The sequence below is a fragment of the Balaenoptera musculus genome, chromosome 11, assembly GCF_009873245.2.
Source record: "Balaenoptera musculus isolate JJ_BM4_2016_0621 chromosome 11, mBalMus1.pri.v3, whole genome shotgun sequence".
NCBI lineage: Eukaryota > Metazoa > Chordata > Mammalia > Artiodactyla > Balaenopteridae > Balaenoptera > Balaenoptera musculus.
Window position 1 is genome coordinate 51,401,304 of NC_045795.1, and position 16,464 is coordinate 51,417,767.

Here is a 16,464-nt window from a genome sequence, read left to right on the forward strand (position 1 = left end):
CAATTCTATATGACATGACCAATCTCAAGCCATTTTCACCTGTATTATTTAATTTAATCTTCCCTAATATCTTTCTATCTGCTTATCGATTAAACACTTCAAAAGGATTGGAGCATCTTAAGGGGGGTTATTATTATCCCTAGCTTCTTGGTAAAGAACTGGAAATGCTTCTGCTATGTATTCCAGAGAAATTCTCACAGCGGGCCCTGAGGGGACAGGAAAGCGGGGCGGGGGGGGTCGGGTGGCCAGAGAACAGGAGGTAAGGCGGGGGTCCATCAGGAGAAGGTGTGGAGCCAAGTGTTGGGGGACGCACTCCACAGGCACAGTTAGAAATAGCGGACTAGAGGCTGCATAGCAATGAGTCTTGCAAACACAACACTGAGTGCAAAATTCACAAACGGAATGCAACGGAGAACGGCGTGCCAGCACGTCTCAAAGTAGCTTCAGAGTATTCATGGAAACACGTTAAATTGTGCATAGGATGGCAACTGCTAATGGGTAAAACAGAAATAAAAATATAGCCCAAGCGAGGTGGGGAAGGAAGAAGGGGTAAATGGAGAAGCGCTCTGGTAAAAGGCGAGATGGATGGATTTAAAGGAGGAAGGCGATGGCAGACAGACACACGCATGCGTACATCGGACAGCGCGCACTTGCAGCCCCGGGCGGGCCCCCGGAGGTCTTACCCGAGGCCCCGGGCCTGTGGCTGGGCTGGCCGGCTTGGTGCAGGCTCTGCTGGAGCAGGCTCAGGCACTCCCCAAGGCAGCTGAGGGTGGCAGCAGAGGTAGCTTTCAGGAGCAGCAGGTCCTGGTCCAAGGCAGTGAGGGGCCCGGACCCCGGCAGAGACTCGATGACATGCACCAGGTTCTTCTGCTGTCCCTCCACCTGCGTCATCATCTGCGGAACGGGAAGACAGCGAGGAGGTGAGGGTCGAAGTCCTCTCTTCCACAGGCGGGGAGACAGCGCTTAAACCACCGGCGTGGATGAAAGTGCGGGGAAAGTGGTGAGAGACGGCATCACCACCCAGACTGCCAGCAGCGTGGGAGACAGCTCGGAGGGTGCTGGGCGCACAGCCCTCCTGGGATGATGCAGTCCTGGGTGAAATCTACCTGGGTCCATCCACGCAAAGGCACGCCTCTAGAGCTCTGATCACAAGAGGGTTTTAGAACTTTAGAGCTGAAAGGGACCATCGGGGCCACCTGGGTGTATCAGTTTACAGATCTTCAGAAGGTAATAATAAATATACTAAAAGTATAGAAGTCTTGTGACCAACTTTAAGGTCCTTGGACCACGGAAGGTTATCTGAGACAGTGGAAGCGGGTGGCTTTGCCTCAGAGCAAGGTTAATTCCATGCTTTCCTTCCAGCTGCAATCCATCCCTAACTCCCTGGCAGTCCTATTCAAAGTTCAAGAAATAGAAGTGACATCTGGGGCTGGCATTTGTGGGGGTGAGACCAGACCGAAGCCAGTGCCGACCCACTCCGACCCCAAAATGCTACAAGAGCCCGTGACTTCCTTAACACCGTGTGTAGGGTGACAGAAGGAGAAAAACTGGGATTTCTAGAGCCAGCCCTGCTCCACGGCTGAAGCTGTGACAAACCAGTAACCCTGTGTTGTGGCCTGGCTTCAGTTCGTAAGCTATAGACAAGCAGTGTCTCCTTGGACAAATAAGGAAGGAGAAAGGAACTGAAGAACTAGAAAAGGACTTCACTGGTGATCTTGTGAAGTTCATGCCCCTCCTGTTTTACAACTTATCTCGCTAAGCAAGATGATGAGCATAAATTGCATGGTGAACAAATAAACAGTCGAGCTGATACATGGAGGAGCTAAAGCAGCCTGCGCAAGGAAGGTCACAGGGTCACAGGTCAGCATCAGAGGCAGGAACCAACTCCTGTTCTCTGGACTCCGGTCCACTGTTCTTTAAGCATCCCTCACAAAAGCCATCCTTAATTTGAAGCAATCGCTCCTGCTTTGTCACTGTCATCCCAGGAGGATCCTTGTTACCATCAAGATGCCACCGGCTGGGAAGAAGCAATACTTCTGTAAGGACTGCTGGACTTGGACACAAAACTCATCCCATGCTTGGGCTTATTTTTCTATTTTCTTTTGAAGGCAAATATCTGCTATTTCCTATCACTCTGTGTAGTCATCTCCTTAAAAAAAAAAAAAAAGCTCCCCCATTGCAATCCTACTTACCAAAATCAGTGCCATTACTTCAAAAAGATTTTTAAAAATTTCAACATTAAACATATTACACGCCCAGCCTCTGGCCATGTAAATTATTTTTTGCAGATTACAGAGGTTATACCTAGCCATTCTGGCTCTTAAAACAGTACCTGGGGCATAATAGGAGCTCAATAAGAATTCATTTCTCCTTCAGGTCTTTGCTGAAGAGCTGCCTTCTCAGGAAAGCTTCCTGAACCACATAATTTAAAATCATATGTCCAACCAAAACCCTGGCACTCCTGTGCTCCTTCCCAACTTATTTTTCTCCATAGCACTTACCATCTTCCAACCCAACTTGTAATTTACTTATTTCTTATGTTCATCTGTACTAGTGTGAAAGCAAGGACTGTTCTATCTGTGCTGTTCACTGATGGATCTGTTTAAAGAATGAACGAACCCCCAGGGTCCCTTTTTTCTCACTGGGGCGCAAGAGAGTCTGTTTATGATATGAAGTCTGCACAAATCATTATAGTCTATTAGGACAACATGGCTGAAGATTCAGTAAAAATAATACCTCTGTTATCAGTTTAGGTTTGCCAAGAAAATGGTTAAATTTAACATTGAAAAAGATAAAATGTTTTTATATTCTTCGACAGTCAACTCTACGTAGAACTGCTAATGTTTAGGGAGAAGTTGATTTCAAGCTACTTGTTGTAGTCAGCATTTCTGTAAATTCCTACCATAAAATCTTGTCTTAGAAAAATGATGCGTTGAAAGGGAAGACGCAAATATAATGATGGAATGTAAATGTATTATGTTCTGGACTATTATGGACGATACCATAATGCTTAAGAGAAAAGGTGAGTAAAATGAAGCCATTAACTATGGAATATACTCCTTTTTAATCAATGAAAAGAAGAACTGTATTCCAATTATATAGTATAGGATAAGTACTTGTTATTTCACAAGCATAAAATATGATGCAAATCTCAGGTAATAAAAACACAAAAGTGACTTCCAGAATCTTCTACCCTATTACAACAGAGGCAGGTTCCCAGAGATGGAAGGCACGTATCTGCTCTCTAGAATGTATTCAACAGTGTTTATCAGAGCCTGTTGCCAGCGCCAAGAGGCAGGACAGCCTCCAGCAAAGGATGTCTGAACCCACAGTGGGTGCATTTGACGTTTACAATGACTGCAGAACGGCTGGCGCTGAGTGGGAGGGGGCAGGGGTGCCACATGTCCCACAAGTCAAGGCAGAACTTTCCTGCTCAAAATGCCGAGAGCGCTCCCTGAGTGACCCTGTGCTACAGACTCACCAGGGACCAGACACTGGATGGATTTCAGCATCTTTCTTGGTAAACTGAGCACTAAAACAAGCCTAGCACAGCGCGTGACACACGGGAGACGCCAAGAGTCATTTTCTCCCCTTTTCCATGTGACGCAAAACAGAACTTTAGTCTTTAAACACACAATCGATGCCAACCTTCACTTCCTATTAGCATCATCAGGCTCCAAAAGAAGCTGAACGAACCCTGAAAGCAACGCAGGACTCCCAGCTTCAGCGCTTGTATATCACGCTTATCACTGCTTTAACTTTTCTCACACTGGGAGGCACTGATGGAGAACCTTCATCAGACTTGGGAAGAACAAGTTTTAGCTGTTTCCGTATCTAATTTTAATGAAGGGCACATATGAGAAGATGTCGCAAAGCCGTACACGACAAAAACACCAACAACAAAGTCTCAAAGCAGCTCCCTCTGCCCTGCAAGGTTCCCACACCCTCAACACAAGGGCAAAGCACGGCCAGTGACGGCCACCAGCCTTTGAACAGCTTGAACCACTAATTACAGAAGTTTCAAGTCAGAGCTCTAAACACTTCTTCTGAAGCACAACATCAACCATGTGTGGTGTTTAAAAACTAAAAAAAAAGGGGCTTCCCTGGTGGCGCAGTGGTTGGGAGTCTGCCTGCCAATGCAGGGCACACGGGTTCGAGCCCTGGTCTGGGAGGATCCCGCATGCCGCGGAGCGGCTGGGCCCGTGAGCCACGACTGCTGAGCCTGCGCGACTGGAGCCTGTGCTCCGCAACAGGAGGGGCCGCGGTGGTGAGAGACCCGCGCACCGCGATGAAGAGAGTGGCCCCCACTTGCCGCAACTGGGGAGGGCCCTCGCACAGAAACGAAGACCCAACACAGCCAATGAATAAATAAATAAATAAATAATAAAAGTGTTTAAAAAAAAAAAAAACAAACAAACCCAAAATAAATAAGAAAATGGTAATAGGAACATATATATATAAAAAAAAAAAAAAGCACACATTTCATTTCTTGTGGCGTTTGGCTTCTAAACTCAGGGGTATCACCACCTTGTTAACACAGGTGCAAAATGGGACCCCCGTGAAATTTCAGAGATCCACCCCCTGGGAACGTCAACTCTGAGGCTGTGAAATAGTCTACCTTTAGGTCAAATCCAACTTCACAGGGAAGGAAAAATGCTATGGTCCACTTCTCATAGCACAAACAACGGCATGTGCACTGCAAAATCAAAGCATAGGTTAATGCTAAGAAAGTCAGTGGCTGCAGATTTTATGGTTTTATTTCACTGAAGCTGAAACCAAAGCTGAAGGCAAAGACCAAAACCCAGTGACATCAGCTCAACAAGATGAGATCCTGCTAAAGAGGGAACTGAGGAGGGGGGCAGCAAGGGGGCAGCGGCTACACTTGCTCTCGCTTTGATGGCCTCAGACCGTTCTGACCTGCAAAGCTGGGTGCAGGTTTTGAGAGGCGCCGGAAAGGTCCAGTCCTGACAGGCTAGACATCCACGAATACCAGCTCCTCACTCATCCATCCGTCAGTAACCAAAGCAGCAGCGTCACGCTCCGATTTCTTATCCTAATGTCACCAGGGCTGCCGGCCTTGCTTGGCCGAGCCTTCTGGGCTCACAGACTCCCCCGGACCTTCAGTAACTCAATCCCTCTTGCCTGGAAGGAGAACAAACAATTCGATGCCAACTTCAAGGTGGCCTTGGTTTGACATTTGTCCTCAGCCTGCTGGAATTCCAGAGCCCCTTCTAAGTCTCCTGTCTGGGTCAGGGATCAGTCCTTGGCTAACTCAGGCTTCAAAGACCTTAGAACAAAAACTAACTAACTAGCTAACTAACTAAAACTAACACTTTTCTCTCCCTCTCTCTCTCTCTCTCTCTCTATCTCTCTCTCTCTGTCTCACACACACACACACACAGAGCTTACTATCTCCATTAACACAGATTTACTATTCAACTACCCTCATTAGCATTACTTTAAAATTCCAGATTCCCCACCCCAGAAATGGCTTGCCGGCTCCTTACAGAAGCTTCCTGAAATATCCATCAGCTCTTTAATGGAAGCCATCAACATAACAGTGTGCACCCTAAAATTTGTTAAATGCCTTGTCTTAAAGTCCTTGGCTTGTTTCCACCAATTCTGAGCCGTTGTCTCTTGATCCCAATCCTGTATTGTCAACCAAAGTTCTAATTCTCCTATCCAGATGCTGCCCTCCTGGCTGGGAGACACTGCCCCATGGAGGTGGCATTTCCCCCACAGCGTGAACAATAAAGTCCCTTGGCCTTGTCATCAGAGGGTGGTGGTGACATCTGGAGAGGCAACATCCCAACCTCTACAGCCTTTCTCCACGTTTCTGAGTGTTGGGAACCCAGTTAAGTCCTGGCCTCACCTGAACAATTTCTCCATCTTGCTGAGTCACTTCCCTGACTCTCAACCTGCCTCCTGCACTTCCTGGGCTTTGTCTGTTGTTCCAGCTCTTGGCATAACCGGAATGTTAACAAGCCAAGAGTTTCCTTGAAGCAGGGTCCCGGGTCCCTTTGCACCGCTCTCCGTGGTCCCAAGCACAACCCCACAGAGGCCAGTCCTAGACAACTCCTGGACTCCCAAATCTCTCTCCAGGCTCATCAGGTGAGCAGACAAAGAAAACCCCATCGAGTGGGCAGATCTTCAAATCCACACTCCTTGATAGGAGTAAGAGAGTTACGGTGACAATAAGGAACAAAGATGAGCAAGAGGAAACAGGGTCCCTCTCCAGGGGTGAGGCTGCCAGCTACACAGATGAGGTTACAGACAAAGAGGAAGAACAAGGTGACAAAACACAGGAAGAGAGTAGAGAAACCAACGTAAGGAACATATTACTCTATACTATAAACCAAGGGAGACCAAAATTCCACATTGTAAAGTATCCAACATCAAAAGAACCTACCGTCTTCTAGGCAGAGGAGTGAATTATGATGGAGTTACTGTTGCCTGGGCATATGTAAATTTAACCATCTGAAATACAGGCCTTAATCATCTTGTCATCTTTATTGACTTTTTCAAATAAATAGTAACATGGGCAGTTGAATTTTAAATTTAATTTGGAAGCCTAAATTGTAGTGAAAATTTCTTCAGAGATATTGCTCTGAAATTCAAATTGCAATAAAAATTTTAATTGGAAAAAAAAATGGGAAAAAGAAGGAAAGATCTCCCCAAAAATTGACCATTAGATCTTTGATGACCTAACTACATGTGTCCGCAAACTTCTATAAAAGGCCAGGGAGTAAATATTTAAGGCTTTGCAAACCACTGGATCTCTGTGGTGACTGCTCAGACTGGCCCCTGCAGCTGGAAGGCAGGCAGAGTCCCCGTGTAAACATTTGGGTGAGGCTATGCCCACATAAAACTAGCATTTGACTCATCTTGGTTTGAATGTCAGATAATTCTCTTTTCTCATTCAATGCGTGATTTTATTAGTTCTTGGAGTGACTGGTGATTTTCAACTGTATCCTGGACATTTTGGCTATCACGTTAGGAGATTCCAGGTCCAATTTGTATTTTTTTAGGAGGCAATCACATGTTTAGGTTGAGCACACAAGCTCTAGCCTACTTTTATGGCCCATGGTTTCAATGACAATCTAATTTCAGACACTTTGTGGTGCTATTTTGATCTGCTTGGTTTATCTCCTGTCCCGGGGTCTCCACTGGTCCCTGCTGGTCTGCCTGAGAGTCCAGACCTTCCACACAGGGGACAGGTGCCTGTTTTGGCAGGATCCCCCTTGCCCTCAGCTCTGGGTGGGGGAGGGGAATCTCAGGCCTGAAGTCATTTTTATGCCTTTGGGCAGAAAAGTTTGCTTTCCTTTCAAAGGTATATAAGTGCATACATGCTATTTCCACTTCCAAGTTGAAGGCTGCTTCCTAGGCAGATCTAACTAGCCAGATGGAAGAGGGCCAAGCACCAGTCATTCATTGTTTTGGTTACAGAATTTATTCTCTCTTTTAGAAAATTGACAGAAGAGAAGCATTCATCATTTCTACATTTTTACCTACTTTCTGGATTTATACCCACTTTGCTGGACCTCAGGGGGTACGACTGAGGCTGACTGTTACCAGATGACTTATGTGCTGACTCCAGATCTCTCTGTCCACCCCCACCACTGGGAGGCAGGACGGGCTACTGGCATTTTTAGTTCAACATTCTGACACGTGGCCTTTATCATGCGAGACTAGGGGAAGAGAAATGAAAGAAAAGAGTGGTTGAAAGGTCAATCCAGAGATGAAGGACATCCATCCTGGTCCCTCCATAGTTTCAATATGAGAATGTGAGTGTTACCAAGAAGTCTCAGTGCTATTAATACAGCAGCCCCTGCCATCCAAGGCAAAAGGCAAAGGCAAAATTCTGAACTGCACACGCACATACTCAGAAACACTTTCTGAAGATATGGGGATGAGTCCCCACATTTCTTAAAAACGGACTCTTTTCCGTCTTAGCTTCACCTTTGGCTTTTCTACAATCATTTCCTCGCCACCCCCAGTAATAACTCCACATTGCTCAAATATGAAATGCACATTTTATCTTTACCAACTCCCAAAAGACAAACCCATACTGAACTGTTCAAGAACTATGAGATCATAAACAGAAAAACAAACAACCCAATCAAAAAATGGGCAGAAGACTTAAATAAACATCCCTCCAAAGAAGAAATACAAAGGGCCAATAGGCACATGAAAAGATGCTCAACATCGCTAATTATTAGAGAAATGCAAATCAAAACTACAGTGAGGTACCACACCTCACACCAGTCAGAATGGCCATCATCAAAAAGTCTACAAATAATAGATGCTGGAAAGGGTGTGGAGAAAAGGGAATTCCCTACACTGTTGGTGGGAATGTAAGTTGGTGCAGCCACTGTAGAAAACAGTATGGAGGTTTCTCAGGAAACTAATAATAGAGCTACCCGATGATCCAGCAATCCCACTCCTGGGCCTATATCCAGACACAAATCTAATTCACAAAGATACATGCACCCCTATGTTCATAGCAGCACTAGTCACAAAAGCCAAGACATGGAAGCAACCTAAATGTCCAATGACAGAGGAATGGATAAAGAAGATGTGGTACATACATACAATGGAATACTACTCAGCCATGAAAAAGAACAAAATAATGCCATTTGCAGCAACATGGATGTAACTAGAGATGATCATACTAAGTGAAGTAAGTCAGAAAGAGAAAGACAAATACCATATGATATCACTTATATGTGGAATCTAAAATATGACACAAATGAACCTATCTACAAACAGAAACAGACTCACAGACAGACAACAGACTTGTGGTTGCTGGGGGGTGGGGAGGCGGGAGAGGGAAGGAGTGGGAGTTTGGGGTTAGTAGATGCAAACTATTATATACAGGATGGATAAACAACAAGGTCCTACTGCATAGCACAGGGAACTATATTCAATATCCTGAGATAAACCATAATGAAAAAGAATATAAAAAAGAATGTGTATGTGTGTGTGTGTGTGTGTGTGTGTGTGTGTGTGTGTATATATATATATATATATGTATATATATATAACTGAGTCACCTTACTGTACAGCAGAAATTAACATAACACTGTAAATCAACTATACGTGAAAAAAAAAAAAAAAAGAACTATGAGATCACAGCGTTCATGCGCAAAGGAATCTATGGCTGTCAAGTCTGTCTCCTTCATTTTGCAAGCAGGAAATCTGGGTTCAGAGAAGCCAGGAGTCCGTGCTGAGGTCACACACAGCTTCACCTGTCGTGGCAGCCCTCACTCTCCTCCTCAGGGGCGGCTCCACTCCGAGGCATGGTCTGATATACTTCCTCCTCTTTCCTTCTCTTATTCCGGAAGCACAATACCCTTTCTGACAGTGACGGTGACGTTTCTTCCACTGTCCCTCACCCCACCTTTTCTCACCACCTGGAAACAACTTGTTTTTGTTATTCTGATTACAAAAGGCTGACTCACACCATCAATCACCATCCCAACAAAATCAGAAAGTAAATACAGTTCTAAAGAAGGAAGTAAAAATTACCTGAAATCCTACTTCTCAGAGATAAGCCCTAACATTCTGGTATTACTCTGACTCTTCCAATTTATACACACACACATGTACACACACACAGTATTATTTTATTTAACAGGATATCCCTTATATATAATTGTATAACCTTTACCACTTGAAATGCATCACCTCTTATAGCTGGGAGTTACTTCAAAATACTCCAGTGGTGTTGGTGGGGGAGAGTATGAAATGATACTGGCTTTGGGGATGCTGAAGCTGTTGGTGGTGACATGGAGGTTTAACATTATCTTCTCTAATGTTTCTACATTTGAAATTTTTCAAAATAATGAGTTTTTTTTAATAGGGAGGAAATACATCATTATGGGTTGAATTGTGTCCCTCCAATATTCATATGTTGATATCCTACACCCTCAGTACCTTAAATGTGACCTAACTTGGAGACAGGATTTTTTTTTTTTTTTGCAGAGGGAAATATAGACTTTATTTTATAATAACTTTAAATGAAGTATAATCTATAGAAATATTGAATCAGGTGTGTTGTACACCTGAAATTAATATAACATTGTAAATCAACTATACCTCAATAAAAAAAATTATTAGAAAAATATAGGAGTTTCTTGTAGAATTAAAGATGATGAACAACCAACTCTCAGAAAGGACAAGAACAGCTGAGATTTTGGGACTCTCCGCAGCAAAAGCCTGAGGATCCCCTCTTTAGGGGCTGCCATGAAGGGTTCCAAACTTGCTGCACATGTGCATGACTCCAATTACATTTTTTCAAATTCTCAGGAAAGAAAGTATGATTGGCTGTCAACCAAGGAGTTTCAATCCTTGCTGCAGTCAAGGAGAAAGGTTCTTTGCAGAGGTCATCAGTGTAAAATCAGGTCATTAGGGTGGGCCCTAATCCAATATGACTGGTGTCCTTAGAAAACAAGGAAATGAGGACCCAGACACGCACAGAGGGCGGATGAGAGAAGCCGTGGGAGAAGACTGATTTATAAGCCAAGGAGAGAGACCTGGAACAGACCCTCACAGTCCTCAGAAGGCACCAACCTGCCAATGCCTGGACTGAGGGCTTCTAGCATCCAGCACCAGGAGACAAAGTACCAGTCGGTGGTACTTTGTTACCGCAGCCCCAGAAAGCTAATACACACATCACAGACGTCTTTCCACAGATCTCACTGTAGTGGCTGCATCATGGAAGAGCTTTTCACTCCAAGCAAAGTCAACCCTGGCTCTGGAGCAGAAGCTCCTTGCATGCAATGCCACCATCACATCTTCTCATGGAATTTTTGCTAAAGGAAAACTGAGGTGGAGAATGCATTTTCAGAATGAGGTAACAGAAGATGCTGACACAAATGTTAAAAACTATTATTTTTTCACTCCACCTGTCTGTACTGAATGTTAAGTTGGTAATGAGGGGTGCCAGGTACAAAAGGAATCATCTCTTATCCTGTTCTCAACGAAAACACCATAGGCCAACAGAAGGACTTTGAGTAGAAGGTAAGGGGTCAGGAAATCACTGCCTTGTTTCATCCCTCATCGCTCTGTACCTCTGCCTCCCTCATACAGGCACAGCCCCGGCAGGGTGCTGGATGTGAGAAAGGCGCTCACCCTCACCAGCACAAAGCTGGCCTCCCAGGCACGACGCCCACAACCCGGGCTTTGGTGGAAGTGCCACCCACTGCTGGTTTTCATTATAAATATCTCTCTTCTTTTTTTTTTTTTTTTAACAAAAACAATACTTATCACAGAAAAGAAAAACACACATAGTAAAACAGAAGAAAAAAATACCCATAACACATCCCAAACTAGAGAAATAAATATTAAAATTTTGGTATACATACTTACAACAGTTTTATGCACAAATATGTACTTTTACTTTTTACGAAAGTGGTTGCACATCATAATACTGCTTTTTTTTATTCCATATACCATGTTGAATTGTAACAATACTATTTACGATACTGCAGGTCATTCCAGCACATAAATGGGCCACAATTTATTGCCCAATTCTCTATCACTGGACCTTACAATGAGGTCTAACTTTCTTCTCTGTGACAAATTACAATTCCACAAACTCCTCTGTAGGTAGATCTCAGCATAAATTTGTAATGATTCCTTAAAATAAACTCCTAGAAGAGGAGTTGCTGAATTTAAGGGTACTTAACATTAATTTTTAAGGCTTTTGAGAAATACTGCCAGCTCACCATCGAAAAAAAATTGTTATCAATTTGTTTTCCCTCAGCAATGTGTGAGCTGTCTTCTTTTTATTAGCACTCTCTAAAAATCATCTTTTTTTCATAACCAATTTCATAGACAAAAAAACTCAAAAAATGAAAACCAGTATTTTTTTTTTAATTTTAATTCATTACACATGTCCCTGTATACTATGGGGCTAAAAAAGGTTAAGAAATTTCCACATCTAGCAATGAGCAGTAAATAAGCCCTAGAGACCTAATGCACAGTATAATGAATATAGACAATAATATTGTACTATAATCATCAACCTTGCTAAGTGACTAGAACTTAATTATTCCAACCACTAAAAAGAAGGGATAATTATGTAATGTGACAGAGGTGCTAAATCTCACTACAATGGCAATCCTATTACCCTATGTACATGTATCAAATTAACATGCGGTACACCTTTAATTTACAGAATGTTATATGTCAAATATATTTAACAAAAAAGAAGTTTCCATATCCAGTAAAGAAAATTCAAGCAAATAAGACTAAAGGGAGTCCAGAGAGCACGCTTCCTTCATCAGGGTGGAAGCAGCCGTGTGGATAGGGGGGTGGGTGTAGGGCAAGGGACAAGGTGACCCCAGCGATGGAAGGAAAGCTACACACAGCCCTGGCAGGGAGGGGAGGGATGACCAGGAGAACCAACTGGATTCAGAAAGCTCATGAAGAAGCCATAGCTCTCTCCTAAAAGGTCCAAGGACAAAGAGACAATGGGAAACAATGCCCGAGGTGCCCACACCCTCCTCATGCCAGAGGGAGCGTCTACCTGGACCCGATCCTACTGCCTGCTCTGCCCCCAGGACCCACTGGATAAGGGCAGGACTGTCCACCTTTGCCAAGCTCGCCAAGCAAGGTCCTGTGTCTGATCTGAACCCAGCATCTAAGCTGAAGAGGAAAGCAGAAAGCGGCTCTTGGCTTTCCCACGTTCCTCCTCAACTTCTCCATCTACTTCCGGTACAGCAGTCACACCAGTCACAGCCATTGACATGAATCATAGAAGCAGGGCCATTTCACCTCCGGACCAAGGGGGAGCCTTACAGTTTACAAAGTGCTACCACACTCATCATCTCTCACTCTCCCAGCTCTGCCCTGCTCCCAAGGCAGGCTGGTCGCTGTGATTCTTGTTTTACACGACCCTGGGGCCCAAATCATAATCCATGCAAGTGGAGATGTGAGGACTGAAGTCCAGTGTCCTGGATCCAAACGTCTCTGCGCCTCTGCCTCACTCCCAGGAGGCACGCAGAACGGCACTGCCCTAGACGATTCGTGATCACAGCACACACGCACACGCGCGCACACACACACAGAGATGCTCACCTGGCAAGGCCTTCTGCCTAAAAGGAATTAGATGCAATTCACTCTGAACTGAAAGAGAACAAGTTAGACCACAAAGTCTTCCTGGGTAAAATCCCCAGAAAGAAATCCTGATTCATAAACAAAGCCTGAACAACAAAGGGTAAGGATTTGTCCTGCAAATGGTGTGGAAGTTTCACTCAAGTGTTTAAATATCTCTCAGAAGTCCCCTCATCAGAAACTGTTAAATATACATCATGTATAAAACAAAAACTAAAATGCTGCTTTATTGATCCATGTCAGAAGCCTTCTGGTCGACCTGCCATTTCTCAGCAGATACTGGCTGGTATATCAGGTTTTTATCTCTTGCAGAATGGAACCTTACAAACCAAAGATCAACGAGTATGAAATTAAACCACTTTCCTGAGTCTGCTTTACCTTTATTCACACTCATATTCCACGTACATTCTCGGCCTATCTCAGAGAACCTCTAAGTTTCTGGATATGTAATCTCCATTTGGGGAAATTCGAAGGTTGTTCTAAGAATTCCTGGGGGAAAAAAAGCCAATAGACATCTATATCTAACTTCAGGTTGGTAGCACGTACTTATCTCACACTAGGCCGCAGCTCTACCTACTAATGCCTGTTACTCTCTTTCAAAACTTAATCGTTGCTTTTAGTTCAAATATCTATGCAAAGCAGCAGACAAGAACATGACAATATAGTTCTCTTTTCCAGCTAAAATGAATTTCACTAGTGCCAATTATTTTCAGGAAAGAAATGCATCTCCAAAGGATACTTGAAAGAGGGGGACAAAATTGTACAAGAAAGTCACATCTCCAGGCAAATCCTTTACAGCATCTGAGCCTTGGCAAATGAAACTCTGGAGAGACAAATGCATTTATCAGGAATCTGCTTCATTAATCTGAGAGGGAAAATTATGGTAAGGGATAAGCCACCAGTAATTAATATTTATTGTATCCCCACTGGGTAAATGACACTGCAGTCACCATTTTACAGAACAGAGAACACAATTCCTGCACACAGACTGCTTACAATGTAATCCTCCAGGTGCTCAAATATGAGCTAGCATAGTGATATATAATATACAGTGCTTTACAAAAGAGCTAACACCCCTCACAGGTGCCTGCATTGGAAATTGCTTTTGCGTGATGGAAATGAACTGCTCTGGACCCATTCCTACGCCTTCTCCACTCTTCCTCATGACTCTGGCATCCACTTTTTAAGGAAGTATAAGAGTGTGTAGTCCATGACCACTATTCACATGAATAAACATGCAAAGGGAATTTATTATAATGATTTCCATACATGTCCATCTCCAGGGCCCAGCCTACTGAGAGAATCAATCAGTTAATCCACGACCACACACACTGTGAGAAGGGCCCACAGGATCTTAATTCATCAAAAGACTCTATTCACAGGAGATGCCTGACAAACGCTGGATGGATGGGTAGATGGATGGATGGATGGGTGGATGGGTGGGTGGATGGATGGATGGGTGGATGGGTGGATGGATGGATGTGTGGATGGGTGGAGGAGGAAGAAGGAAGAGAGGGCAGTGAAAGGAAGGGGATGAAGCGGGGTGGGGGGGAGGGAGAAAAGGTAGAAGGACAGGGGAGGAGGGGAGACTACTGAGAAAGCAAGGGGGGAAGGAAGGACACGGCTCCAAAGTTTCGGGAAGTGTAGACAAGCTGGCAAGGTCCTCTAGCAAGTCCAAGAACTCCCTTCCAATGTCCCTAGTCTGGAGCTGCCACTTCCACTCAAGGAATAAATGATATTTCCTCCTGTAGCCTGTGACCTTAGACCTTCAGCCTTAACTGTTAGTCCTCCCTGGAGGACAGAGGGAATGGGATGTTTTAACTGCACATGAGACATCTCCAGGCACACAACAACCCCACGTTTCTTACAGCCTCTAAATTAATCTGTATGTTCCTAGGAAAAACAAAGCCCTACCTGAATGGGCTCTAGGCTCGACCATGGAATATCTGCTTCCTGATTGTCTTTTTTGTAGTACAGTTGATTTACAGTATTTCAGGTGTACAGCAAAGGGATTCAGTTATACATACATATATATTCTTTTTCAGATTCTTTTCCATTATAGGTCATTACAAGCTACTGAATGTAGTTCCCTGTGCTATACAGTAGGTCTTTGTTGTTTATCTATTTTATATATAGTAGTATATATAATGGTGTATCTGGTAATTCCAAATCCCTAATTTATCCTTCCTCCCACCTTTCCCCTTTGGCAATCATAATTTGTTTTCTATGTCTGTGAGTCTATTTCTGTTTTGTAAATAAGTTCACTTGTATCACTTTTTTAGATTTCACATATAAGTGATATCATATGGTATTTGTCTTTCTCTGTCTGACTTCCTTCAGTTAGTATGATAATCTCTAGGTCCATCCACGTTGCTGCAAATTACATTATTTCATCCTTTTTATGGCTAAGTAATATTCCATTGTATATATATGTACCACATCTTCTTTATCCATTCATCTGTTAATGGACATTTAGGTTGCTTCCATGTCCTGGCTATAGTGAACAATGCTGCTATGAACACTGGGTTGCATGTACCTTTTCAAATTATAGTTTTCGTCTTTTCTGGATATACGCCCAGGAGTGGGATTGCCAGATCAGATGCTAGCTCTACTTTTAGTTTTCTAAGGAACCTCCACACTGTTCTCCATAGTGGCTGCACCAATTTACATTCCCACCAAAAGTGCATCTCCTGGTTAAGTCTTACTCTTTCTTCAGACTCAGCTTAGACGTTACTTTCAGTAGGCAGCCTTCCACCATCTCCCAAAAAGGTCACGATCCCCATCACCCATAGAACACATCATGGTTGTAATTAAGCGATGTGTTATGCTATTACTTGGTTCCTCTCTCTCGCCCTTATGAGCCTCTGAGCTCCATGAGGACAAGGACCATGGCTCTTTTGTTCACTGTTGCTTCTCTAGCATCTAGGACAAGGCCTGGGAAACTGCAGGCAAAAAATACTAGTGGAAAGAATGAGTGAACGAATAGATGAAGGGGAGCACCCAGGCATCTCTTAAGAGCTGGGAACAGCTGTTCTCCTCCCTTCAGGCATGAAAAAAGACAGGGCAACCTGAGACACATCCACATGAATAAAAGGCCCAAACACCATCTGAGTGACAGCCATGGGCTTTCAAAATTGACAAGGGAAGGAGGCACCATGCCAGTTCTGGGGACGAATAGGAGCAGGTTAACCGTTTCCCTGCCACATCTCGTCGGAAAACTGCAGTGGTCACGTGCCTCCCAGGTCTGGCTGATCGTGGTCATAGAGAGTGTTTAGCAGCAAAGAGCGTAAATGGACCCACGCGAGTTCAAGGAGAAGGGGATCCCTTCATGGATATGGGACGGAG

At 44.0% G+C, this 16,464-nt stretch overlaps 1 protein-coding gene across 2 annotated transcripts in view; it reads right to left on the reverse strand.

Moving 5' to 3' along the window:
- The window catches only part of OSBPL10 (oxysterol binding protein like 10), a 371,839-nt gene that overhangs the window by 83,722 nt on the left and 271,653 nt on the right, over positions 1-16,464 (reverse strand). For both annotated transcript variants that reach the window (XM_036868355.1, XM_036868353.1), the window contains exon 5: positions 684-894. In XM_036868355.1, coding sequence (XP_036724250.1) covers positions 684-894 — 211 coding nt within the window. The remainder of the gene's footprint in view (positions 1-683; positions 895-16,464) is intronic.